We start from the raw sequence: 27,900 nt of genomic DNA, 5'->3' as shown, positions 1-27,900 counted from the left end.
GGCTAAGTTACCGCTTTTGCTCAGCCCTTCTTATAGCGTTGCTAGTTGCAGGTGAAGTTGAAGTTGGTTCCATGTTGAAACATGGATATTTTGGAATATCACAATATATCTTATTTATTTAATGCATCTATATATTTGGTAAAGGGTGGAAGGCTCGGCCTTATGCCTGGTGTTTTGTTCCACTCTTGCCGCCCTAGTTTCCGTCATACCGGTATTATGTTCCTTGAGTTTGCGTTCCTTACGCGGTTGGGTGATTTATAGGACCCCCTTGACAGTTCGCCTTGAATAAAACTCCTCCAGCAAGGCCCAACCTTGGTTTTAGCATTTGCCACCTAAGCCTTTTCCCTTGGGTTTTCGCGAGCCCGAGGGTCATCTTTATTTTAACCCCCCCCCCGGCCAGTGCTCCTTCGAGTGTTGGTCCGAACCGAGCAGCCTGCGGGGCCACCTCGGGGAAACTCGAGGCCTGGTTTTACTCGTAGCTTGACTTATCCGGTGTGCCCTGAGAACGAGATATGTGCAGCTCCTATCGGGATTTGTCGGCGCATCGGACGGCTTTGCTGGTCTTGTTTTACCATTGTCGAAATGTCTTGTAACCCGGGATTCCGAGACTGATCGGGTCTTCCCGGGAGAAGGTTTATCCTTCGTTGACCGTGAGAGCTTATAATGGGCTAAGTTGGGACGATTGGGGATCTAGCATTTGGGGTTATCTTATTTTCATTTGGATTTGACCGTAGTCGGTCTATGTGTGGATTTTGGATGATGTATGAATTAATTTATGTATTGTGTGAAGTGGCGATTGTAAGCCAACTCTCGTTATCCCGTTCTTGTTCATTACATGGGATTGTGTGAAGATAACCCTTCTTGCGACAATACCACAATGCGGTTATGCCTCTAAGTCGTGCCTCGACACGTGGGAGATATAGCCGCATCGTGGGCGTTACAAGTTGGTAATCAGAGCCATCCCCGACTTAGGAGCCCCCTGCTTGACCGAATCGCTGGCGTTGTTGAGTCTAGAACAAAAAGTGTTTTGAGTCTTAGGATTATATATATCGGAGAGTAGGATTCTTTTTACTCCTCAGTCCCTTCGTCGCTCTGGTGAGGCCTCCTGACGTAGAATTTTGACTCTTCTCTCCTCAAATTTCACTAAAAAAAATTTAGGATCACGCGGGTATCTTAGAATCGTTCCGATGGTTTTGTGACGAGAACATTGTTCTTGGTGCCTCCTGACATTTAGGGGTTGTGGTAGTGTCCCGGGGAGTTGAGCTCCGAGGTGTTGTCGTCACAATTTTATCGTTGCAGTTCTGGAATACCTGAGTTTCGCCGACATCGAAAATCTCTTTTATGCAGTTGTTGGTGAGATCACCTCGATGCCACCCAGTACTGGGGCGGGAGTTCGGGAGTATTGCCATAACTCGTATAACGGATGCTTTTCGAAGGTTGAGGTACACGATTTCCGAAGGTTTCTTGGTTATGTGTTGACGGATGGATACAGCTGGATCTAGGGATTGCTAGTTTGGGTGATATATTTTGTGTCCCCTGTATCCCCAACACCAGATTGCATAACCAGAAAGTTTCGGGAGTTTATAGGTGGGATTCATGTAGCTCTTAGCATTTCTTCCCGCAGATACTTGGTTTGTGATTGGGTAATCCTTACCACTTATTTGTTCCACTCGTACCTTTTTATTTTATTCATCAATCTCTTATCAAGTGGCTTCTCACCTTAATGGAAGTGTGATGATTTACTATGGAATTCATTCGTTCATCCTCGTTCGAATGTTTATTGTGATGACTATATGTTGCAATTTCTATCCGTTGATTCAATTTGCCTATCTGTCTATCAAGATGCTAACGGATGTCACCCTCTCCAGGATGGCTCCGCCAACGCGTCAGAATCCGGAACACAATGAGGGGAGTCAGGCGAACCCTACGCCACCACCTCCGCCTCCGGAGGCATGGCAAGCTATCATGGCAGCCACCAACGCCAGTGCTCAGATGATTTTGCAACTCTTGCAAGAACGCACCCAAGGGCAAGGCAATCAAGGAAATCAAAGCCAAGGCAACAATCAGCCTCACTTCGCTACCCTCAACCAGTTCCTCGCAAATCAGCCCAAGTCTTTCAGCTACTGTGCCAAGGCCACAGACGCCGATGATTGGCTCATGGACATCAACAAGCATTATGAATGTAGCAATGTCAGGCCTGAGGACTTTGTCAAGTTCGCTTCTTTTCAACTCAAGGATCAAGCTGCCGAGTGGTATCAACAATACAAAGATTCCAGAGGAGGTCGTGTGATTACCTGAGATGATTTCCGCTGAGACTTCAAAGGTCACCACATTCCACAAAGTGTTATCGAGAGCAAGTGTGAGGAGTTCCGCAATCTCAAGCAAGGCAGCATGTCCGTGTATCAATACAATACTCAGTTTCAGAAACTCGCTCGCTTCGCTAAGCAAGACGTTCCTGATGAAAAGAGGATGATCTATCAATTCAGAGGTGGCCTCAGAGAAGATCTGCAATTACCTCTCGTGCTTTTTGAGCCAACCAAGTATGATGATTTCTACAACATGGCTCTGAAGCAAGAGGCTGCTCAGCTCAAGTGTGAGGCTTCTAAGAAGAGAGTCGGGGACGCAGTTCAGTCTTCTTCTTCCTCACTAGTGGCTGCTAAGCAACAGAAGTTCTGGTTGCCTCCTCCTCCTCCGTTTTGTCAGCCTTTCCAGCAGAAGAACAAAGGTGGCCATGGATCTTCCCACTCATCCAACCCTGGCTATCAGAACAAGTCTCAGAATCAAGCTCCAAAGTCGAATGCTCCTTATCATCGTCCACTCTCAGAGGTGACTTGCAACAAGTGTCAGCAGAAAGGTCACTATGCTAACAAGTGCTTCAACCAAAGGCGCCTTCCGCCTCCTCCTCCTGTGAGATCTTCCAGCAATGCAGTGGTCAAGCATAATCCCAAGTCTGCAAAGGTGAACACGATGAATGCAGCTCAAGCGGAGGAATCTACTGATGTGATAATGGGTAATCTCTCAGTTAATGATATTCCTGCAAAAGTCTTATTTGATACTGGTGCTTCGCTTTGTTTCATGTCAAGACCGTTTTTTGCCAAGCATGAATTCACTTGTTCACATTTGGGTAAACCCATGGATGTCTGGGTAAACGTTTGAGTTCTAGTTTGGTGGTTCCGGATGTTTCCATCAAGATGGGGAACTATAAATTTCTGTCTTCTCCAATTGTCCTTGGTGACTCGGATATTGATCTAATTCTCGGGATGGACTGGCTTTCTAAGCACAAGGCTCAACTTGATTGTGCTGCCAGGGAAATTCAATTGACACACTCTTCTGAGGATGTTATCATCTATGCCGCTCGTGATGAAACTATTCAGTTATTTTCTCTCAATGAGAAGGGCGAGCTAGACGCAATCTCTCAGATTCCAGTCGTTTGTGAGTACCAAGATGTCTTTCCAGAAGAGCTTCCGGGTATGCCTCCTCGCCGGCCAGTTGAGTTCGCTATCGATCTTGAGCCCGGCACTGAACCCGTTTGCAAGCGTCCTTACAAGCTTGGACCCAAGGAGCTGAAGGAATTGAAGAAACAGCTCGATGAAAAAGAGCGTCTGGGTCTGATCAGACCGAGTTCATCTCCATGGGGTTGTGGTGTTCTTTTTGTCCAGAAGAAGGATGGCACGGACCGACTTTGTGTCGACTACCGTCCATTGAACAAGAAGACAATTAAGAACAAGTATCCACTTCCCAACATCAATGAGCTATTCGAGCAACTCAAAGGTGCTAAAGTATTCTCCAAGCTTGACCTTCGTATGGGTTATCATCAGATTCGCATTCATGAAGAAGATATTCCCAAGACAACATTCAGAACAAGCTTTGGTTCTTATGAATATACTGTCATGTCTTTCGGCCTTGTCAATGCTCCTCCAACATTCTCTCGAATGATGAACTTCATCTTCAACCCCTATACCAATGAATTCGTCCTGGTGTATCTCGATGATATCTTGGTCTTCTCCAAGAATAAGAAGGACCATGCCAAACATTTGCGATTGGTGCTCGAGAGAGTATCAATTCTATGCGAAGTTTTCCAAATGTGAGTTTTGGCTTGATGAAGTTCTTTACCTTAGTCATATCATCTCTGCCAAGGGCATCGCTATTAATCCCGAGAAGGTGTCTGCAATTGTGAATTGGGAACCTCCTCAGAATGTCAAGCAGCTTCGCAGTTTTCTTGGTCTTGCAAGCTATTGCCGAAGATTCGTTGAGAATTTCTCTAAGATTGCAAAGCCTCTTTCCAACCTCCTCCAGAAGCATGTGAAGTATGTCTGGTCTCCTGAGTGTGACGTTGCTTTCAACACTCTCAAAGAGAAACTCGTCATAGCTCCTGTCTTAACTCCACCTGACGAATCCAAGCCATTCGAAGTTTTCTGTGATGCTTCTCTTCAAGGTCTCGGTGCTGTGTTAATGCAAGAGAAGAAAGTTGTGGCCTATACCTCTCGTCAGTTGAAGCCCAACGAAAAGAACTACCCCACTCACGATCTTGAGTTGGCGGCAGTTGTCCATGCATTAATAACATGGAGACATCTCTTGTTGGGAAGAAAAGTGGACATATTCACCGATCACAAGAGTCTCAAGTACATCTTCACTCAGCCCAACCTCAACCTCAGGCAAACTCGATGGGTCGAAATGATTCAAGAGTACAATCCGAGTATTGAGTATACTCCAGGCAAGGCCAATGTCATTGCAGATGCTTTGAGCAGGAAGGCTTATTGCAACAGCTTAATTCTCAAGCCCTTCCAACCGGATCTTTGTGATGCTTTCCGCAAGCTGAATCTCCAAGTTGTTCCTCAAGGTTTTCTTGCCAACCTCATAGTCTCTCCTACTTTGGAAGATCAAATACGTGAGGCACAACTCCTGGATACCATGGTGAAGAAGGTGAAACGTGGTATCGACAAGGGTCTTTCCAAATACAAGTGCTATCGCATTGATGACAGAGACACTTTATTCTTTGAGGACCGGATTGTGGTTCCTAAAGGTGATCTAAGGAAAGTCATTATGAACGAGGCACACAATTCTCTTCTTTCCATTCATCCTGGAAGTACGAAGATGTACCATGACCTCAAGCAGTCGTATTGGTGGACTCGAATGAAGCGAGAAATCGCTCAATTCGTGCATGAATGTGATGTCTGTCGAAGGGTGAAAGCAGAACACAAACGACCAGCTGGTCTCCTCCAACCTCTTGCTATCCCAGAATGGAAGTTTGATCATATCGAAATGGACTTCGTGACTGGATTTCCAAAGTCCAAGCGCGGAAATGATGCTATCTTCGTTGTCACCGACAAGCATACTAAAGTGGCTCATTTCCTTCCAATCAAAGAATCTATCACAGCAGCTCAGTTGGCAGAGCTATACACCTCCAGGATTGTCTCCTTGCACGGCATTCCATAATTGATATCTTCAGATCGTGGAAGCATCTTCACTTCTAAGTTCTGGGACTCCTTCCAGAAGGCCATGGGCACCAACATTCGCTTCAGCACAGCTTTCCATCCTCAAACTAGTGGCCAAGTCGAGCGAGTCAATCAAATCCTTGAAGATATGCTCAGGGCTTGTGTCATTTCCTTTGGCATGAAGTGGGAAGATTGCCTCCCATATGCCGAGTTCTCCTACAACAACAGCTTCCAAGCGAGTTCGGGCAAGGCCCCATTCGAGATTCTATATGGCAGAAAGTGTCGTACTCCTCTCAATTGGTCAGAGACTGGTGAACGCCAACTTCTTGGCAATGACTTAATCACAGAGGCTGAAGAAATGTGTAAAGTCATCCGTGAAAATCTCAAAGCCGCGCAATCGCGCCAGAAGAGTTACTATGATAGCAAGCACCGTGATTTGGCTTTCGAGATCGGAGACCATGTCTACCTCCGCGTCTCTCCAATGAAAGGCACTCGTCGCTTCGGTATCAAAGGGAAGCTTGCCCCTAGATACGTGGGTCCTTTCAAGATCATTGGCAAAACAGGCGACCTCACCTATCAACTTGAGCTTCCCTCCAACTTCGCGAACGTGCACGATGTGTTCCACGTGTCACAGCTCCGCAAGTGCTTCAAGACTCCTGAGCGCACCATCAACTTCGAAGAGATTTACCTTCAAGAAGATCTGTCTTATCATGAGCATCCCATTGCTATTCTTGAAGAAACCGAGCGCAAGACTCGCAACAAGTCAATCAAATTCCTGAAAGTGAAGTGGTCACACCATTCCGACCGAGAAGCCACCTGGGAGCGCGAGGACCACCTCCGTTCCGAATATCCGGAGTTCTTTCAGTCCTAGATCTCGGGACGAGATCCTCTCGTAGTGGTGGAGTGTTGTAACACCCCGGATGTAACTTCCCATATTTGTAACTCCAACTCTTGCCATTTCCGGCTATGTGATATGATATTCCCTCCGTGGTCGGGTTTTGTTTTTTGTTTTGCATTTTTTTCATCTCATGCATCTCATATCATGTCATCATGTGCATCTCATTTTCATACGTGTTCGTCTCATGCGTCCGAGCATTTTCCAAATTGTCCGTTTTGCAATCCGGCACTCCCACATGCACCGGCGCACCCCTCTTGTTTCTTTACGTGAGCAGGTGTTAAACGTTCTCGGAATGGACCGAGGTTTGCCAAGTGGCCTTGGTACACCACCGATAGACCACCTGTCAAGTTTCGTTCCATTTGGAGGTCGTTTGATGCTCCAACGGTTAACCGGGTAACCGCTAAGTCCTTTCGTGTGTTGCAGCAAAAACCCCCTCCAAACAGCCCAATAACCCACCTAAGTCACCTCCATGCTCTCGGTCGTTCGATCACGATCGTGTGGGCGAAAACCGCACTCCATTTGGAGTCTCCTAGCTCCCTCTACCTATAAATATGTGTCCCCCCTTCGAAATCCGGGTCCCGAAACCCTAACCCCGCTCCCTCCGCGCGCCGGACACGTCCGCCCGGCGCCGGACGAAAGCTGCCGCTGCCCGCAGCCAATCGGGAGCCGCCACGTGGCCCCCGCGCCGCCGCTGCCCTCGCCCGAGGCTCCCCCGCCGCCTGCGTCGCCCGCGGCTCCTCCGCCGCCCGAGCGACGCCCAGCCGCCCGCCGGCCGCCGTCGTTCGCCGCGCCGTCGCCGCCTCCGCCGCCTCCTCTGCCTCCGCCCGCGCCCACCTCGACCTCGGAGCCCGTCGCCGTCCACGCCCGTGCTCCCTCTCCGGCGCTCGTCCCCGGCCGCCGGCGCCTCCTTCCTCGCCGCCCAAGCCTCGGATCCGGCGAGATCCGGCCACCGTCTTCCTCTCTGCCGCACCTCGGTTCGCGCGCGCCCCGAACCCTAGATCTGCAGGTTGTCCGAGATTTTCTCCAAGTCCTTATTTTCTTACATTCTGGAGCCCTGTTCATCGCATCACATCTTATTGCATACTCCTCCGTTTTGCGTGCATGATATACCGAAATGTTCACCTCGAGATGCTCTTCACTTTGTTCTATTGTGCCATGCTCGTTTGAGTCCATCTTGATGCCCAAATCTCTGGTGCAAGTGTGCTATATGATGTTTACTGCTGTTATTTATCAGAACTTGGTGATTTGTTATTTTTGTTGCAATTGATGTGTGCATCTTATGAGCATGAGCTCTACAGGTGTTTTGATCTATGCCATGCCATATTTACAGAGGTGTATGCCATGTATTTTTGTGATCTCTGTGGTGACTAGCACAAGCATGCAAACTAGGCTTCGTGATGTTTCTGTTTTCAGGGACTTAGAATTTTGCTAAGTCTGTGACTGCTGTTATTTTGTTGCCATGTATCCATGTGTCTACAGTGAGATCCATGATTCTTTTGGGCATGTTCAGTAAAGATGTTTTGTAGATATAGTTGTGGTCTATCCATCCATGCCCCTGTTTGCAATCATGGAGTGCCTAGAATGTCTCAATTTTGCTCTACTTTTGCTATAAAATATTCCTGGCAGATTATTAACATGATATTCAATTTTGCCAAGGTTGTTGTTGTTGATCCATACATGCTATGAACTTGCTATTGCCATGGTTAGCTTCATAAACATGCCATCTTGCTGTAGGTATGCTTGTTTTGTTCTATGCATTTAGTAGATTCATGCCATGCCCTGTTTTGCTATGTTAATTTCCTGTAGCATGTTGATTGCTTGCTCTGAACATTGCTACCTGATGCTGTTTCAGTCATGTCCAGTAATTTCACCAAGTCTGTGATCCTGATATCTTTTGCACTTTTGCCATGCTTGTTTGAACCTGTTATTGTGTGACCTAGCCATAGCTCAGTGTTCATCTTTTGTCAAGAATCTCCTGTAGATTACTGCCATATGCTTTGTGACTATGTTGGGTTATTGTAGCATAGTTACTTGATGTATTCTAAGTGCTATCATGCTGTTAATCGCAGATTCGTGTCATTCTTGTTTTGCTTGCCATTTGCAAACCGTGCATCCGTTTCCGGTGATCTTTATATCGATTTCGACCGAAATCATCTCTTCTTTCCAGTGGCATACTTGGTTTGCCAAGTTACTGCCTTGTTCATTATTTTTCTTCCAGAGCACGCATATGCATCGCATATCACATCCCGCATATCATGCATGTATTGCATCATGTTGCTTGTGCATTTCCCGTGATTGATTGTGGTTCCATTGCTTGTGTTCTTGCTGTGGGTAGAGCCGGGAGACGAGTTCATGAACGAGGAACCTGTTGAGTACGCTTACGAGGATCAAGCTTTCGACAACTCTGAGAACCTTGCAGGCAAGATGACCATACCCTCGAAATCACTTCTACCTTTGCTTTGCTAGTTATTCGTTCTACTGCTATGCTGCGCTACCTACCACCTGCTATATCATGCCTCCCATATTGCCATGTCCAGCCTCTAACCATCCTTTCCTAGCAAACCGTTGTTTGGCTAAGTTACCGCTTTTGCTCAGCCCTTCTTATAGCGTTGCTAGTTGCAGGTGAAGTTGAAGTTGGTTCCATGTTGAAACATGGATATTTTGGAATATCATAATATCTCTTATTTATTTAATGCATCTATATATTTGGTAAAGGGTGGAAGGCTCGGCCTTATGCCTGGTGTTTTGTTCCACTCTTGCCGCCCTAGTTTCCGTCATACCGGTATTATGTTCCTTGAGTTTGCGTTCCTTACGCGGTTGGGTGATTTATGGGACCCGCTTGACAGTTCGCCTTGAATAAAACTCCTCCAGCAAGGTCCAACCTTGATTTTACCATTTGCCACCTAAGCCTTTTCCCTTGGGTTTTCGCGAGCCCGAGGGTCATCTTTATTTTAACCCCCCCCCCCCGGCCAGTGCTCCTTCGAGTGTTGGTCCGAACCGAGCAGCCTGCGGGGCCACCTCGGGGAAACTCGAGGCCTAGTTTTACTCGTAGCTTGACTTATCCGGTGTGCCCTGAGAACGAGATATGTGCAGCTCCTATCGGGATTTGTCGGCGCATCGGACGGCTTTGCTGGTCTTGTTTTACCATTGTCGAAATGTCTTGTAAACCGGGATTCCGAGACTGATCGGGTCTTCCCGGGAGAAGGTTTATCCTTCGTTGACCGTGAGAGCTTATAATGGGCTAAGTTGGGACGATCGGGGATCTAGCATTTGGGGTTATCTTATTTTTATCTGGATTTGACCGTAGTCGGTCTATGTGTGGATTTTGGATGATGTATGAATTAATTTATGTATTATGTGAAGTGGCGATTGTAAGCCAACTCTCGTTATCCCATTCTTGTTCATTACGTGGGATTGTGTGAAGATAACCCTTCTTGCGACAATACCACAATGCGGTTATGCCTCTAAGTCGTGCCTCGACACGTGGGAGATATAGCCGCATCGTGGGCGTTACAGTATTGAACCATCGCAGCCGGCCCCAAGGCACCCTGGATATCTCCCACCCAGGCCCTATTGTGGAGGCCCTGCACAACGGTCGTCGTAGGCCTCCGACGCTTGGGGACCAAGGCGAGGACGGCCGGCGCAAGCTCGCTGACCGAGCGATCCGAGATCCAACGGTCTCTCCAGAACAAGCAGGAGGTCCCATCGCCAAGGATCCAGTAAGAGGAAGCATAAAAAATCGCCTGGACCTCGGGATCAAAGGGCAAATGAAGGTGTCGCCAGCGACGGGACTGATCAGTGGCCTGAAGCCAGAGCCACCTAGCGCGAAGCGCCACGCCGGTGCGCTGCAGGTCCCGAATGCCAAGCCCACCCAGCTCCAGGGGGCGGCACACTTTTTGCCAACTAACAAGGCAGCCTCCACCAGAGGCATCTGGCCTTGCCGTGCCAGAGAAAGTCGCGCATGATCCTGTTGATCTTCTTGAGAATAGCGGGTCGGAGCGCCATGGCCATAAGCAGGTGAACGGGCATGGCGGCAAGAACATGGCGCACCAGGGCTAAACGCTCTCCTCGCGAGAGGAGGGACGCCCTCCAAGTCGGCAGTTTGCGCGCCATCCGCTCCACCAATGGCATAAGGGCCGTCGCGGAGACCTTCCGGGTCGAGAGCGGGATGCCAAGGTAAGTGATGGGGAAGTGCGCGATCGGGCAGGCAAGCGTGCCCTCGACTAGCGCGGTCTGCTCGGCCGTGCAATGGATCGGCGTGGCGGAGCATTTTCGGAAGTTGGTGTGCAGCCCAGTCGCGGCGCCGAAGACACGGAGCAGCTCATGAATGACCTGAAGCTCGTGGGGGTCCGGGTGGCAGAAGATAACCACGTCATCGGCATACAGGGAGATACTCGAGGCCATCCGACGCTCGGTGAGGCGGCGCAGCACTCCCGTCCTGATGGCGTGTTGGAGGAGGGAGTTGAGCGCGTCAATGACCAGCGTGAAGAGCATGGGAGAGACGGGGTCACCCTGCCGGAGACCTTTTTCGTGACAGATGGGGGGCCCGGATGGCCATTGATGAGCACACGCGTTTTTGCCGTGGAGAGCAGGATGGAGATCCACTCGCGCCACCTTGGGCCAAAGCCAAGGTGCCCAAGAAGCTGGAGGAGAAAAGGCCATTAGACGGAGTCGAAGGCGCGCGCAATGTCGAGCTTGAGGAGAATGCGAGGAGCCCTCATGTTGTGCAACTGGCGGGCAGTCTGTTGAACCAGGATGAAATTGTCGTGAATGCAGCGACCTGCAATGAACGCACTCTGGTTGGTCGACACCATGCCCCCAAGTCGTGGAGCTAGCCGCAGTGACAACACCTTGGCGAAAAGCTTGGCCAAGAGGTGAATTAGGCTGATAGGCCTATAGTCCGCAAGGGTCGCGGCGTCGGGCTTCTTCGGGAGGAGAGTGACAAGCGCTTCGTTAAGCTTGGCCCAGGCCATTAAAATGGTATAGCTTGTCGAAAGCGTCGCAGATGTCATGCTTAACAGTGTCCCAGCAGGCGCGCAAGAACTCAGAGGTGAAGCCGTCCGGGCCCGGAGCCTTGCCTGAAGGAAGAGATTTAACGGCCTCCCAAATCTCGGCCTCAGAGAAAGGAAGCTCCAGCTCGGAGAGATCAAAGGAGCGGTCATCGAAAGCATCGAGGGCTAGGGTGATGTTGCGCTCATCCGAGGAGCCAAGAATGCCAGCAAAATGCTGGAACGCAGCCTCGGCCATCCCAGCCTCGTCGGAAATCAGCGAGCCATCGACATCCAATTGCAGGATGCGGTTCTTCTGCTTGCGTTGGGAGGCGTGGATCTTAAGGAAGGTGGAGCTAGTATCGCCTTCCCGGGGCCAAGAGAGGCGCACGCGCTGGCGGGCAATCGACCTCTCGAGAGATGCCAGGCCCAGGTACTTGAGCTTAAGATTCCGGCTAGCCAGGCCTCCGAAGGTGACAGGGGGCGCAAGTCCTGCACCGCGTCGAGGCGAGCAATCAGTTCGCGCGCAACCAGAAGCTGAAGAGAGACGTTGCCGATGCAGCGTGCACTCCAACTTTGGAGTCGGCGGGCTGTGAGCTTGAGGCGCTGGTAGATCCTCCTAAATGGGTCCGGATCCGGAGGCTCGCAGTTCCAGGCGTTGTTCACAGTGTCCTGAAAGCCTTCGAGGTGAACCCAAAACCGCTCGAAGTGGAATCGCCTAACATATACAGTAGCTAAAGTGAAAAACTTAATATTATTCCGTTATTCATTTCTTCGACTCTAACGAGCGCGAGCTAGCTGATCAGAGCGACCTGAAATTCCTTGGATACTCAGCTGAATGCACCATATACCGTAATAACTGAAAAAGGAAAGTAACTAAATTACGAGCAGTTTCGACGAGTTGTTTTGTGTGTGTGCGCGCGCGCCATGCAGCCTGCAGAGCCATGCATGCACACCGACAGCATTGCACGATCGGCAGCTACGCGACGCACGCCGTGGCGATGGCGACGGGCACGCCGCCTCCGGCGCCGTTGGCCCGCTTGACGAAGCGGCCCTTCATCCGCGGCCGCTTCTCGGCGTTGAGCTTGCGCACCTCGTACCGGATCTTCTTTGAGAAGAGCCGCGTCCGCCGCTTCTCCCGGTACCGCGACACCCGCGCCTCCCTGCCGCCGTCCATCCTCAGCCTCGGCGTCCCCAACCCCTCCCCGCCATGGCCAACCACTCCTCCCATCATCCAAGCGCCCTCCTGCAGCGAGTAGTAGTCGTGTGGCCAGCAGTCATCGAGCTTGACGTGCGGCCTCTCGCCGTCGGCCCACGGCGAGCTCCCCCAGTTCTCCATGATGGCCTCGTAGTTTAGATTGAGCGCGAGGCTCCTCGGGGTGAACTGGGCGTCCGCACTGGCACCGCTGCTTGCAGCGTTCTCGTCCGGTGTCCCCAGGGGCGAGTCGTAGTCGAAGTCGATGTCGAACATATCGCCGGACACCTCCGGCTTCTGCTCGAGGCCGCACGCTCGCATGGGGTCGATCTCCAGCTTGACTCGCCCGCCGTCTACGTCCATCGGCTCGATGAGGCCCAATGCCTCCATGCAGAACGGTTCCTCCTCGTCGCCGTCGTCCATGCCCGGCCGGCCAAGAAGGGCCTCCATGTCCGCGGCGAACTCCATGAGCTCGGCGTCCGTCGGGCCCAAGTTTACGAGGCTGTCGGAGAAGAACTGAACCGGCGCCGGAGTCGGCGTCGCAGCTGGCTTTGTCGGGTCCTCGACGATGGCACCATCCTCATTGCAGCATGACGCGACGGCCGTCGTCGCTTCCTCGAGAGTCAGCGGCGAGCAGAGCTCCGCGAGGGCGGGGTCGAAGATGGGCACGCGGTACAGCAGCTCCTCCTCGTCGGTCTCCACGTCACACTTCTGCTCCTCCGGCGAGTCCCCGCCGGACGCCTCCGGCACGACGAGCCGCCTCGAGAGGAGACGCCCGACGCTCTTGGCCTGCGAGCGCGGGGTCCGCGCCTTGCGCTTGAACCACGCCGGCACGACCTCGTCGCCGCGGCGCCTCTCCCGCGGGGCCGCACCAGGGAGCAGCGGCGACGTGGGCCGCAGGCGCACCCGCTCGTGCCTCCGCGCGAGAGGGTTCGCCGAGTGCACCGACGTGTCGCACCCCTGGCACAGGAACGCGTCATCCGCCGCGCAGTACCACCTCGCCCGCCGCCGCAGGCAGCCGTCGCACGCCCGCGCCGCCTTGCTCCCCATCGCGCCGTCCGCCGCCTTCCCCGAGCAGCTCATCAAATGAAAACCAAAGCCGCTGGCGCACCGCGCGCCGCACCAAACCAGCACCAGCTAGCTACTCCGTTTCACCGCCGCGTCGCGCACTGGCTGCTTGCAGTTCACTGTAGGAGCCAAAATATATTTGCGGCGAAAATATCGCGGGTCTAGGTTTATAGCAGAAGGGGCGGAGGTGGCCCCCCGGCTCGTACGCTTTACTCGTGGGCCCGCGTCGTGTGTACTTTGCGCTTTTGGTGCGTCGTTGGGCGCACTCGCGGGCCTTATCTGCGTTCTGATTGGCTGGTGGGTAATATCCATCCAGCGGGGAGGCCTCTGATTGGCTCGTGCTGGATTTTTGGTAGGGCCGTTCCGTTTGGCTACGTGACGCACGGGCCTTTCCCAGTCGCTCTCGCGGTTGCTGTGGTTTTCCTACGTCGCTGGCAGTGGGACCGACTGCGGCCGAGACTGAAGAAGTCATTCTGGGACTGACTAGGTTCTCTTCCATTCTGCCCTGAAAAGGTACTTTTCCATTAAAATTCACTGCCAACGTCAGGGCAATAAATAAATAAAGAGTGTTCTGAAATTCCAGGATACTCCTTATGTGGTGATCTAAACGCTCTTATATTTCTTTTTACGGAGTGGGTACATCTTAGTGCTACTCAATCTATATTAATTTATGAAATCATAATTTTGCTCAAAACAAACTTCTTGATATTTGACCAAATTACACTCGAAACATACACCAACTTAATTTTATAAGATTTATCATAAAACAATTTTTCATACTATATTTAGAATCGGTCACACTTAAAAAAGTTTGACTTGGGACAAATATAGAACTTCAAATATTTTAGAACAAATAGGATATTTGTGTTTCTTATGCTCTCTCTTTTTTAATTTTATTTTGAATATATAAAAACCAATGTATACAAATGAAGGGTTGTTTAAAATAGATGCAAACACTCATATGGGCTTTTCCCCCGCGTGCGATATTTAGTGTGGCTGTTGGAGATGCTCTTATACAACTGTTAGTTACCAAATGCACATGCAGGTATTGGCTCGCTCCATGTTGGTCTTAACAACCAATGTAATACTCATTGTGAATTGAAACTGAGGGAGTATTTATTAACCCATGGTCTGGTAGTTTTTAATTACACAATATGACAGATATACGTTTCACATCTATAACTGTCGTCTCCCACCGGATAGACCCAGTAACCATACGCTCTCTGGCATCCGTCGGAGTGAGTAGCGACCACATACGGATCAGTGCAGTGGCCCGAAAAATAACCTGCAAGAAATGAATATGTGTTGTTCTGTTAAAAACCAAATCATTCCTGCAGTTCCATACTGCCCATAATAAAGCACATACTCCTACACAGATATGTCTCGCCGTTTCTGACTCTATTTCATCTAGCCACGTCCCAAATAACGTGCGGATGGTATTCCGAGGAGTAATGTTAAATGCTATGTGGACAGACCGCCATAATTTTTTTGACATTGGGCAGTCAAGAAAGAGGTGTTTGATAGATTCATCATGATCACAAAAGCTACATCTTCTAGATCCTGTCCAGTTGCGTTTTGCCAAATTGTCCTTAGTTAGAATGACTTGTTTATGGACAAACCACATAAACACTTTTAGGAACAAACTTGCGAAATCGGGAATTTTAGGGGAATTTCTGCTAAATAGGATAAATCTTATCACAAACTAATGTTTAGGGGTAATAAATTTTACTGTCGTGCTGATTATTATTTTTGACTCCAAAGTGCACAAGGGTGAAAATAACCTTTGTTTTCATTAAAAAAATTGGCACAAAGATCGCAACGTGCATCTTAGCCCTCTCTACTTCGATCAATCATGAGTGATTCATGCATTTTACCTTTTTAACTATGACCTGAATATCAATCCAAAATCAAGACTCGAGAGTCCATCAACAATAAACTGAAATGAACCTGCATCGCTCATCCTAATATATGTGGTCCCTGTAGGGAGAAGGATGCCCTGTAGCTATGTGTTTACATGCAAGCAAACAAGAAACGTCCACGCTCAAATCCGTTGAAATAACAGTGCTCGGGCCGGCGGGTCCCCTCGCGAGTGATTTGTATCATTCTCGCAAAGTTGATGGTGTGGAATATAGCGGTTGATTACCACATTGGAATGTAGCAGCGAGGTCAGGATGCGACTACAAAACACTCGGACTCGCGTTGATGTGATGATGCCGATGGGATATGCCTGAATTGTACTGGTCTTATCCTCTTAAGATTTGCCATGTAAATGCGTCTAGCAGAAAATAGATGCCGTACCTATCGAATTCTTCTACTTGTTTTTATTTTTTAGAAAAGGAGGAAAGACCCCGGCCTCTGCATCTGGGCGATGCATGCAACCACTTTATTAATTATTCATATAAGACCTTACAAAGAAATACAACAGTAAGTTTGAAGCCACTGTCTAGGCAACATTTGTCGCTACTCATATCCAGTTGATGAAGGGATGCTGATAGTCCGGGCCTAATACCACAAACCTCGCAGCCAAACCTAACATCTAAAACCTGAGGCCCCAACCTAGGCACTTGCCGGGTCTGGGGCACACACCGGTCCGGCGCGCTCTCAGAGGCCGCCGCCACCAACTGCCACCGCTTCATCTTCAGAGTTGTACTGACGCATCAACCTTGCTCGGTCTAACTATCGTCGACGCCACCTCCCTGCGCGCGAACAGCTGAGCACGTCGCGGCCGCCACCGATACACCTTAGCACCAACTTGTTTTTAGAGAGTTTTTATGGTACCGTAGAAGATTGCTGTGCGAAGACACTTATGTATTTCATGATGGGTCAGTAATTTTCTTCCATGGGCGAAATACATGTGTATAACCTGCAAACACCTGCAACTGTACACCAGCTTCGCTGCACATTGGCCATCCAAACCCAACTCGGTCATCGGGTTGATGTAGAGTCTGTATTTACGAAATTAACCAGACTACGAAGCTACTTCATGAAATTTGACAGCACACATATGGTCTTGCCAGAAAATCCCTCCGTCTATGTATGTATGATTGCCTATGTTTTTTTCGAGGTATGATTGAATATCTAAGTTTGCCAGAGATGCATGCAGATTGTGTAGATGGTAGGTGCACGTGGGCTTGCCTTGTTCAGAAATATCGTGCTGCTAGTGTCAAGATCCAAACAAAATAACATCGTTTTATAAGGTACATGCGATATTGGATCTTATGCAGCACCGATCGCTGCATATATATACGACGTGTCCATTATTGAATCAGAGGAAAAACAAACGTTTTGCAATTAATTTGGGCATTATTATATTGTAGCCGACACTCAACACTGAAGCAGCAAAATCACCATAGCAGTCCATCCTAGCTTGATTCCTAACATATGTATATATATACTGCTTATGCACACGTTTTAATAGGACTCTGTGCATCGACCGATACAGAGGTCGGACATTTCAACCCCATTTCAAAAAGAAAAGAAAAAACTCGCATCCTTGTAATTGTAAAGGGAGAGTGAAAATGCTCGAGGCAAAGTAGTAACCTAGAGGCTGGAGAGACGTTATCAGGCGCAGCTGGAGCTAGCTCGGATACAACAAGTCTCCAGCACACTAGCGCGTAGAAACTGGGGATAACTATGCCATGGCCGCGTCTACGTGGCTAAAGGGATTCAGCAGTTGGTGTGCACCAACAGTCGCGCCGTGCGCTTTCGACATTTTAGCCGCTTCTCCAACGGGTCGCTTTTGTTACGCTCCTGACACAGGAACGAGCATAGGCAATCGATGCTCCACGTCGCTCCAAACCCAGATGATTGGAGACCAAGTATACGTCGATTTGCCCGACTTACAAAGCTACAAATGACAATATACCACGACAGCAACATTGACAGTGTATTCGCCGTCTCTTTCGTTGCTCTGAGGAAAGCTCAATACAATCAGTCAAACTCAGCAGTAAGTACGCTGCAGTAGTAGGTTACTATACATGTGTTATGTGTACCCAAAATACAGTAAAAATATATGCCGATCCCATGCATGCCCCAAAAAGTGTTTACAATTTTGCATAAGCGTTTGCCGTCTATGTAGACTGAGCTTCACTTTACTTTTTGAAAGCTCAACTAAGTTTCACTAAAATGGCATATTCTTTGTGAAACCGATGAAGGTGCTGGATCCTGCTCCAAAACGGGACAGCCAAGTGAGATTTGGAGGGGAGTGAGCTTAGCCAGGGCATCAACATCAAGCCCATCCCTGCGGTCCACTGGGGCGCGCTTCATGATCCAAGGCATGTCAAGTGCCAATTGCACATCCAGATCTTTGTCCTGTGTGATGTGACCAACATACATAGACGTTACTGACATGTCCTTTCTTTTTGAAATTTTACCAGAAGTATATTTAATAAACATCAAGTACAACATAGAAACTATACCCACGAACACCACCACCGCTTGCACTCATTCGTAGAGTCCCTACTGAAGGCTAGAGTCACAGAGAGCTTTAAGATTGATAAATCACCACAACGCTGTAAACATCATTTTCCACCGAGAGAATATCCCACCCTGGTGACACACTCAGAACCTGATGAACCAAGGGTAATACTACCCTCCTAACAATCCAACCACTTGCTGGTTCTGGGGCTGCATGCATCACTCTGATGCAGAGGCCGGGGGTCCTTTTCTAAAAAAAACTACTGGCTGGTTCTTGCTCCTCCCTAAAAGCTGGCGAGCCGTATGTAGTGAATGTTAACTTTTATGCTCATGTTGCTGGTGCAGGCAAGTCTCAATAATTTCACTTATTAAAGGTCATATAAACCCCCATATAAATTATTTTATTTTATTTTTACCATCAAAGGAATTATTTTAAAGTTAAAGCTTGAGTTGAACTATTTGAAATGACATTTAACTGAGCAGCAAGAAACAAAATTTCTGTCTGGCATATATATCTGTTGGGTATCGTGTTTATCCACTTGACAAATGTCCTTTTCGTTGTGGACCTGTTGGCTATTGCATACCATCTTTTGTCTTCGTACACGATACGTTTCCCTTTCAGAGCGAGAAATACAAGCAGAGAAGAGTATTTCAGCTACCTCATACCTAGGGGGGCCAGTATGCTGGGAGGGACGCGTGTCGAGACTTGAGTGAGCAGCTGAGAACGCTGGAACGGTGAAGGGCGTGGCCTGCCGATAGTTCAGATTTGTCCCTCAATCAGAAGTTCAGAACCAGTGTGTTTGCTTAAGTGTAGGGCCGTAATTTTTTGTCTGAGCACTGCCTGCTGAATATTTTTCTTCTTCGTAGCACTGCCTTCGGGTTGTTTGCTCTATGCCTTTGGAGAACGCTGCTTATTACTCAGTGGGAGGTCAGGACTGGAGCCGTTAAAGATTGATGTCAGCCGTCAGTTTCGGCGATCAGCAACATACATGCATTATACACAACGTGATCCAGACTATTCGGAATGCAAACCTTAGTCTGATATCAGACTTTTTTTTCTTCAGAAAAGACCACCATGACTAGCTTTATTAAATTTAACAAGGCATTACACCGTCCACAGGCTCAGTAATCAGACAGTCGGGAGGCTCGTCTGTCCAGCTAAGCAAAAACCTATTACAAAATTGTAATTAGCTAGCACATGCATCGCTTGATTTGCGAACCAAAAAGAATACCTAAAGGTGAGCTTCCCAATTAACGTAGCTACGCTTGATACACTCTGCAAAGATAGCCGCTGTAGTATCCCATCATCTTGATTGCCCAGTGCAAAATTCAATCACATTAAGACAATCCTTTCAGCTTCAACATGAGAGAAACCCAGCTGATTAGCAAAGTTAAGACCTTCACTCATTGCTCTTGCCTCCGCGATCATCACATCTGCAACATATGGAACGTAAGAACACTTGGCCGCAAGAAAAGTACCTCTCTCACCCCTTAGAATTGCTACGACTTCTCCTGCTCCTTTTTTTTGAAGCACTTCTCTCTCCTGCTCCTTCCTCCTCGAAGAATGCTCCATCAACATTAAGTTAAATACATTTTCTGGTTTAGGCTTAGTCCATCTTTGCTCCATGTTGACGGTATTCCGAGTCTCTGCCATCTAATAATTATTAGCAATAGCAAGCAATAACATCGGCCATGGCCACCGCAACGATGGGGGGCGAGCGCTAGATAGTTCGTTCAATAGGAGTTACGCTTACAGGACTGGGTGGGTCACAATTAAATCTCTAATGCATCTATGGGAGGTAGACCGCCGCCTGCAAGCAATAGCACGCGTGAGTTTGGGAGTATGCATGTAGTTCTATCTGTGCTCATATTTTCAAAACATAAAATTATTTAAATTGTCTTAAAAAATGCGAATTTAAAAATTATTTAACAATTATTTGAAAAATAATAATCATGCATTTAATAAAAAGTGTAAAGTGTATAAAAATATGTTTCTGACGTATAAAAAATGTATAACATGTATGAAGAAAAGTAGAAATCATAACATATCATTAAAAAAGGTTAGCATATTTTTAAAAAATGTTCATATCATTAAAAAAGGTTTAAACATATATTTCAAAATGCTTAAACGTATTCAATAAAAGTTTAATATGTGTTTAGAAAAATGTTAATCATGTACTTGAAATATGTTTAAAGTGCTTAGAAAATGTTTCAGCTGTATACTAGAAATTTACAATGTGTATGCAAAAAATTAGACATCAAAACATGTATTTTAGAAAATGTTAATGATATTTGAAAAATGTTTAACGAGCATAAAAATATTTCAGGTTGTATGAGAAATGTACAATGTGTATGAAAAAGTAGAAATAATATATTTAAAGTCTATTCATCACCCAAGGTGCAGAATAAGTTACTCTTCACCCGAGGTAATCTTACGATCATTTCATAATAAATGACATTTGAAATACAAATAGTTACATTCATATTGATTCACTGCATAAAATTTGGCATAAAAAATGTAGGTCATAAGACCAGAAAAATTGCATTCTATATACATTTTACACTATGTTTTTACATTTGTAATTTTACGTAACACAAAATATTTTTTAAGGTCATTATATATTTTCTTACGTTCTCTTTTTACGTCTGAAATGAGGCAAAATTTATGGACCATAAAATTATGGTGTGTTGATGTTAAACTAAGGGGGGGGGGGGGGGGGGGGGCGTGAAGAAAAATTATTCCACACCCAGGGTGACGAATAGTCAATCCCTCTATATACAAATTATGTAAGTAATGTATTTGAAAAAGGTTTAACTTGCAGAAAAAGTTTCGGGTGTAAGAAAAATGTACAATGCGTACGGAAAATTTTTAGACATCCAGCATATATTTGAAAGAATGCTAATCTTATATTGAAAATGTACAATATGTTTAAGAAAATTATCATGTTGTACACGAATAATGTACAATCTGTACGAGAAAATAGAAGCATCAAAACATACATTTCAGCAAATATTAACTATGTATTTGAAAAAGTTAGAATTATACAAAAAAAATCTGTTGTATACAAAAAAATGTATATGGGAAAAAGGACATGAGTGGAAAATAAGAAAACAAGAAAGAAAACCGAAATAATGAATGAAAAACAAAATAAAAAAAATAAAGAAATAGAAGGACAAACGAATATACAGCGAAACACAATGAAATACTATTAGAAAACTAAACCTGAGAAAAAGACAAAATAAATAAAAAAGTAAAAGAAAAATGAAAGAAAAACCAACGCATAACAGTGAAATACTGTGAAAAACAAAGAAAACTGTTGAAAACTGAGAAAAAACAAAATACCAAAGGGAAAAGGACAACACAAGAAAATGAATAAAACCAAACCAGTACAGCCGATGTACATGAAAAAAGAAGAAAAAACAATCTACATTAACGAGCTATATAGTGAACAGAAACTGCGAGAAAAAGAGCTAACAGGCCAGCCCATATGTACGGGCCCCACAGTTGATCCAAGGCTACATCTTATAATAGGCGAGATATAGCGTGGGAGCTATACGTCGCTTATAACTACATGTAGCTAACGAGCGAGTACTCGTTCGGGAGCCCCGCATGGGTCATTTGGAGTGGGCTGAGAGCGCATCGCGTGTCAGGCTCTTGGCGCTACCTTTGTTTTTATTTTTATTTTTTCGCATGCGTTTTCGGCTTTTGAGATGGTTTTTTTGGGTTTTCAGTTTACCACCTGTCTTTCTTAGCTTTTAGGAAAAAAATCAAAAAAAATTGCGCGAGAAAACTTGATTTTTTTGCTACCACGTGTGGCACAACTATGGCTCTTGGAAACAAAAAAAATACACATTTCTATTTTTTACTTTCACGAGAGGGACATATTTACTTCCTCGAGAGGCACGGTTGTGCCTCCGAAAAAAAACTCGTTGTCTTTTTTCCTTCCGCGACGGGCACAGATTTGCTTCCATGATAGAAATGGAAAAAACGCATTTTATTTTTTTCTTCCGCGAGAGGTACGTTCGTGCCTAAACGAAAAAAACATGTTTTCTTTTCTTTTTCCTTCCGCAAGAGGCACGATTTTACTTCCGTGAGAGAAATGAAAAGAACATTTTTTTCCTTCCGCGAGAGACATAGGTTTACTTCTCATGAAGGCACAGATTTGCTTCTGCAAGAGACACAATCATGCCTCTTTTGGGAAAGGAAAAAAAATGCTCCCGGTTTGGTTTTTACGTCAGGTTTTTTCTGAAAAATGTTTGTCAAAACCTATCAACATTAAATCTAGTTTTGTAGATCTCGACATAAGGAATCCAACGGTGAAAGCAGTTCGATATTCGTACACACCGTTTAAGAGATAAAACGTTTTGAATAAACAAATCTAAAAAAAAGAGAAAACTCCCAGATTGCAACAAGTGACGCACATGGGAGGTAGGAGTGACCTTTGCAATGAATGCTCCTTAATTAGTGAATTCGCTAGATGTATGCTCCCCTTGCCTCAGGCATGGCGCGACCAGCCCGGCCAGTACTGTAGCAGTTCATACTTTTTTCCGAGTTCTTTTTTCTTTTTTACTTTTTGGCCTTTTTTCACTGTTTTGGGTCGGTGCTTTTTGTGTGGGTTTTCTTTGTCCCGTTTTAGCTGCCTGGGTCGGGTTTTCTTGTTTTTGTTTTCTATATTTGTTTGGTCTTTTATTTCTTTCTTGTCTTCTTTGTTTTACTTTTTTGGCCGTTTATAAGTTTGGCTTTCTTTGTTTTTTCGCCGGTTTTACATTGTCTTTCTTCTTTCCTTTGGTATATGTAGGTTTTCTTTGCGTTTTCTTTGTTTTCGTTGATTCTTTCCTTTTTCACTTTTGTTTTCTTTGTCAATTTTAGTTGGAACACAGGACTACTTTTTTACTACATCATACACATTTTTAGTATAGACATATACTTTTTTTGATACACCTTGAATATTTTTCAAATACGTGGTGTATATTTTTATTTTAATACATGTTTTGAACTGAAAAACCTTTTGAGTACTTGGACACTATTTTTAAAATTATAAGTTAGATTTTTGATAGTTAATACTTATCTTGTAAACTATGTGCACATTTGCATACATTATATGAATACCTTTTAAATCACATAAACACATTTTTGCAATGCGAGACATTTACTTAAAATGTCAGATTTTTTAATAGTATGAATCATTTTTCATACTATGAAAATATGGTTTTTAACATTGTATAACCATTCTTAAAGAGTTCACAAACATATTTATGAATCGTAGAGACATTATTACACTGTTGTGTTTTTTTAAAGCTATCCATGTTTTTTGTACTATGTTAACATTTTTGCAAAATCTCTGTTTTATTTTGAAGTAAATTTCAGTTAGTAAATATATTATTTTAGATATGTAAAATAAAAAGTTAAGAAAAACCAAAATAGTGTGACATCGGCATGTCAGCATGACGACCCACGTCCCCGCTGAGCCAGCCCAACACCGTCTCCCAGTGCAAGGATGTCTTCCACCTCGCGTCAGGCGAGGTATAGTCACAGCCGAGATATAGCCTTGGTTCTCAAAGCCCAAATAGTTTTAGATGGCCGAAGGCAGAAGGTTAGCGTGGCTTGCTGGGCCTCCCACATCCAGAAAAAGATAAATGTGGTTGAAACTGTAAACCATTGGCGTGTACAAAAGGAATTTTTCTTTAGATGTTCATTCGAAATCACTCATTAAGGAACACTTTTTTCAAGGTCACTCTCACATCTTCAATTTACAACAAGTAGCGCACTGCATGTGCGTCACTTGTCGCAACCTGTGAGTTTCCCTTTTGTCGTAGATCTGTTTATTCAAAATATTTTATTTCTTAACAGTGCGTCCAAATCTTGAACTGCTTTCACCGTTGGATTCCTTGCGTTGAGATCTTTAAAACTAGATCCCGTGTTGATAGGTTTTGACGTTCTTTTTTTCACGAAAAAATGGACGAAAATACCGAAGCAAAAACACTTTTTCCCCTTTCTGAAAGAGACACGGTTGTGCCTCTCGCGGAAGCAAATCTTTGCCTCCACAAGAAATAGATCCGTGTCTCTTGCGGAACAAAAAAATGATTTTTTTTGTTTCTCAGAGGCACTCTCGCGGAAGCAAATCCGTGCCTCCACGAGAAGTAAATATGTGCCTCTCGCGGAAGAGAAAAAACATGTTTCTTTTTTTGTTTCCGAGAGGCACGAGCCTCTCATGAAGGAAAAAATATGTTTCCTCGTTTCCGAGAGACAGGAAGAAAATCCGTGCCTCTCGCGAAAGGAGAATAAAAAAAGAAAACATTTTTTTTCTGTTTCTGATAGGCATGACTGTGTCTCGCGCGAAAGCAAATCCGTGCATCTCGCGGAAGGAAAAAACACTATTTTTGCATTTTCGAGAGGCACAACTGTGCGTCTCAGGGAAACAAATCCGTGTCGCTTACGGAAGCAAAAAAACATGTTTTTTTGGAGAAAAAAATCGACTTTTGGGTCCAAAACCGAAGAAAAAATGGAAAACCAAAAGCCGAAAAAACATCTAAAAGGGCGAAACCACATGCGAAAAAAACAAAAATTGGAGGGAGCGCCCAAGTGCGACACGTGGCGACGGCTCATAGTGCGCCAAGTGGCGCACTTTCAGCCCACCCCAGGTGACCCTTGCGGGGGCTCCCGAAGGAGTACTCCTTCGTTAGTTGCTGTCATGTTCATCGCGTCCAATAGTCATTGTTTTGCACAAGGAAATAACGAGGCGGGCGGTCCATATAGGTTTATCGATCTTAGTTTTGGGAACCTTCTATTTTTTCCTAGGCCGGCCCGTGTTCAATAGAATGATTTGTGTCCGGTTTTTACTAGTTTTGAAAACCTTTTAGAAGGTTCCTAAATCATTTTAATTGGGGGTTTTCTCCCCTTTTCTGTTTCTGTTTCCTTTTTATTTCCGTTGTTTTAATAGCAAATTTGAGAAAGTCCAATATATTTAAAAATTGTTATTTTTTTATAAAAATAGAATGTTGAAAAATGTTTGTGTTTTCCAAAATTTTATTCACCATTTGAAAAAGTGTTCCATACAATTTAAAAATGAATGATGTTCTAAATTTTTTTTTGGATTATTCTAAAATTATTTGTCATAGATATAATCCTGACAATACTACAGGGGTGAAAGAGACAATCACATCTATCTATCAGTACGATTGGTAGTACGCTCAAGGGATTATACATGTTTGGGCCCACTGTGGTGGAGGTCATACCATTGGTAGTACGATTGGTAGTACGCTCAAAGAGACAATCACATCTATCTATCCTGTGGTGTTCTTGTTCTTGGCACAGGTTACAGTATGAGAGAGTTCAACCCTCTGGTCCGGTGCCCTCCTTCTGTCTTATATAGAGTGTGCTAGAAGGGGTGTCATAATGAGCTGATAATAATGCTATTGATGGTCATATGCATGACTGACTGTTCGTGGCTATTAGTGCTGGTAAATGTCGTATTTAACTAGATTATACCACCATTGTGTGATGGTGGTAATTAATGATTCGTGGGGGTCGTGGCTTCCTGGGACACAACCGTTTGTAGGTCATCCGACTGTACCTATCTTAGATGACCGACTGTTGGGTCTTGTTCGTCAAGGGTCTTATGTTTCGACTGTAGGCACTTGGTCCTCCCGCGAGTATCCCCCTAGTATCTGATGCCTCCCCCTTGTCCCATAGTCTTCTGTACTATATTCTTGATTGGCCTGGGCCTTGGGTTGGCCCATATGTGTACTTGGGGCTACCCCCTGATACTTCTCCATTGTATCTACTTTTCCTAACGCTTTTGCTCTTGTTTTGGACTCTAATTTGCATGAAACTAACCCAGACTAACGCTGTTTTCAGCAGAACTACCATGGTGTTGTATTTTGTGTAGAAATAAAAGTTCTCAAAATTGGACGAAACTTTTTGAAGAATTATTTTGGAATAAATAAAAAATACTGGAACCAAGACCCACTGGAGGGGGGCCCCAGCTGCCCACAAGGCACCAGGGTGCGCCACCCCCCTCTGACGCGCCCTGGTGGGTAGTGGGGCCCAGGAGGCTCCGCCGACCCCAAATCCGACGCTATAAAATCATATTTTTCCAGAAAAAATAGGAGAGGAAGTTTCATCGCGTTTTATGATACAAAGCCGCCGCTACCTCTTGTTCTTCATCGGGAGACTAGATTTGGAGATCGTTCGGGGCTCCGAAGAGGGGGATCTTCGGTCTTCGTCATCACAAAATGTCCTCCATCACCAATTTCATGATGCTCACCACTGGGAGTGAGTAATTCCTTCGTAGGCTCGCTGGTCGGTGAGGAGTTGGATGAGATTCATTATGTAATCGAGTTAGTTTTGTTAGGGCTTGATCCCTAGTATCCACTATGTTCTGAGATTGATGTTGCTATGACTTTGTTATGCTTAATGCTTGTCTTTAGGGTCGGAGTGCCATGATTTCAGACCTGAATCGTTTATGTTTTCACCATTATATCTATGTTCGTGATCCGATCTTGCAAGTTATATGCACCTACTATGTGTTATGATCCGTAAACCCCAAGGTGACAATAATTGGGATACTTTCCGGTGATGACCGTAGTTTGAGGAGTTCATGTATTCACTATATGTTAATGCTGTGTTCTGGTTCTCTATTAAAAGGAGGCATTAATATCCCGTAGTTTCCTTATGGACCCTGCTGCCACGGGAGGGTAGGACAAAAGATGACATGCAAGTTTTTTTTCCCATAAGCGCGTATGACTATTTACGGAATACATGCCTACATTATATTTATGAACTGGAGCTAGTTCTGTGTCGCCATAGGTTATGACTGTTATATGATGAATATTATCCAACGTAATCACCGATCCAATGCCTATGAGTTTTCCACATACTGTTCTTGCTAAGTTACTATTGCTATTGCTACTATTACAACTGCTACAAAACTGTTACTGTTACCACTGTTACCGTTACTACTACTATCAAACTATCATATTACTGTGCTATTGATCACTTTGCTGCAGATATTTGATCTCCAGGTGTGGTTGAATTGACAACTCAACTGCTAATAATTACAAATATTCTTTGGCTCCCCTTTCGCCGAATCTATAAATTTGGGTTGAATACTCTACCCTCAAAAACTGTTGCGATCCCCTATACTTGTGGGTTACCAAGACCTTTTTCTGGCGCCGTTGCCGGGAGCATATCTATATTTGTTGAGTCACTTTGGATTTATATGTATTTATCATTATGAAGAATCTGAAAGATACTAGAACCAAGATCGTTCCGTCTAAGACGAGGGGAGGTAAGGAATTGCCATCTAGCTCTGCACTTGATTCACCTTCTGTTTTGGGTAAACTTGCAACACCACTGCATGCTATTAATCCTGATATGTCGCAAGTTATTGATGATGCCACTTCTGCCATGAATGATACTTATGATGATGCCAGTAACTTGCTTGATAAGACTGTGCCACTAGGTGAATTTCTTGATGAACAACTTGCTAGAGTTAAAAGATATTGAGAATGCTGAAACTGATGAAGTCTTTGAAACTGAGAATTATGAAACACCTAGTAGATCTAGGTCTCCTAGATTTGAAATGCCTAAGATACCCGAGGATTATGTTATGGATGAAGAGGTAGCTAGAGACTTCCTTGATTGCAAGGATAGAGATGATCTAAAGAAACTACTAGTCAAGTTGAAAGAAAAATCTTTGAATGCTAGAATGAAATGTGATCCTAAGTTTGCTACTTCACCTATTTTTGTTACTGATAAGGATTATGAATTCTCTGTCGACCCAAAGTTAATTACTTTGGCTGAATCTGATCCTTTCCATGGCTATGAAACTGAAACTGTAGTGGCACATCTTACTAAATTGAACGATATAGCCACCCTATTTGCTCATGATGAGAAAA

The 27,900-nt window shown here is 45.5% G+C and overlaps 1 protein-coding gene across 1 annotated transcript; it reads right to left on the bottom strand.

The window, feature by feature from the left end:
• Positions 1 to 12,056: 12,056 nt before the first annotated feature.
• Positions 12,057 to 13,723, bottom strand: LOC109740873 (zinc finger protein CONSTANS-LIKE 16). Its single transcript, XM_020299920.4, has one exon. The coding sequence runs from the start codon at positions 13,597 to 13,599 to the stop codon at positions 12,301 to 12,303; it is 1,299 nt and encodes a 432-aa protein (XP_020155509.1). The 5' UTR covers positions 13,600 to 13,723; the 3' UTR covers positions 12,057 to 12,300.
• Positions 13,724 to 27,900: the final 14,177 nt, after the last annotated feature.

The sequence above is a fragment of the Aegilops tauschii genome, chromosome 7 (genome assembly GCF_002575655.3).
Source record: "Aegilops tauschii subsp. strangulata cultivar AL8/78 chromosome 7, Aet v6.0, whole genome shotgun sequence".
Taxonomy (NCBI): Eukaryota; Viridiplantae; Streptophyta; class Magnoliopsida; order Poales; family Poaceae; genus Aegilops; species Aegilops tauschii.
The sequence above is the reverse complement of the archived record's forward strand: the minus strand, read 5'-3'. Positions and strand labels throughout refer to the sequence as shown.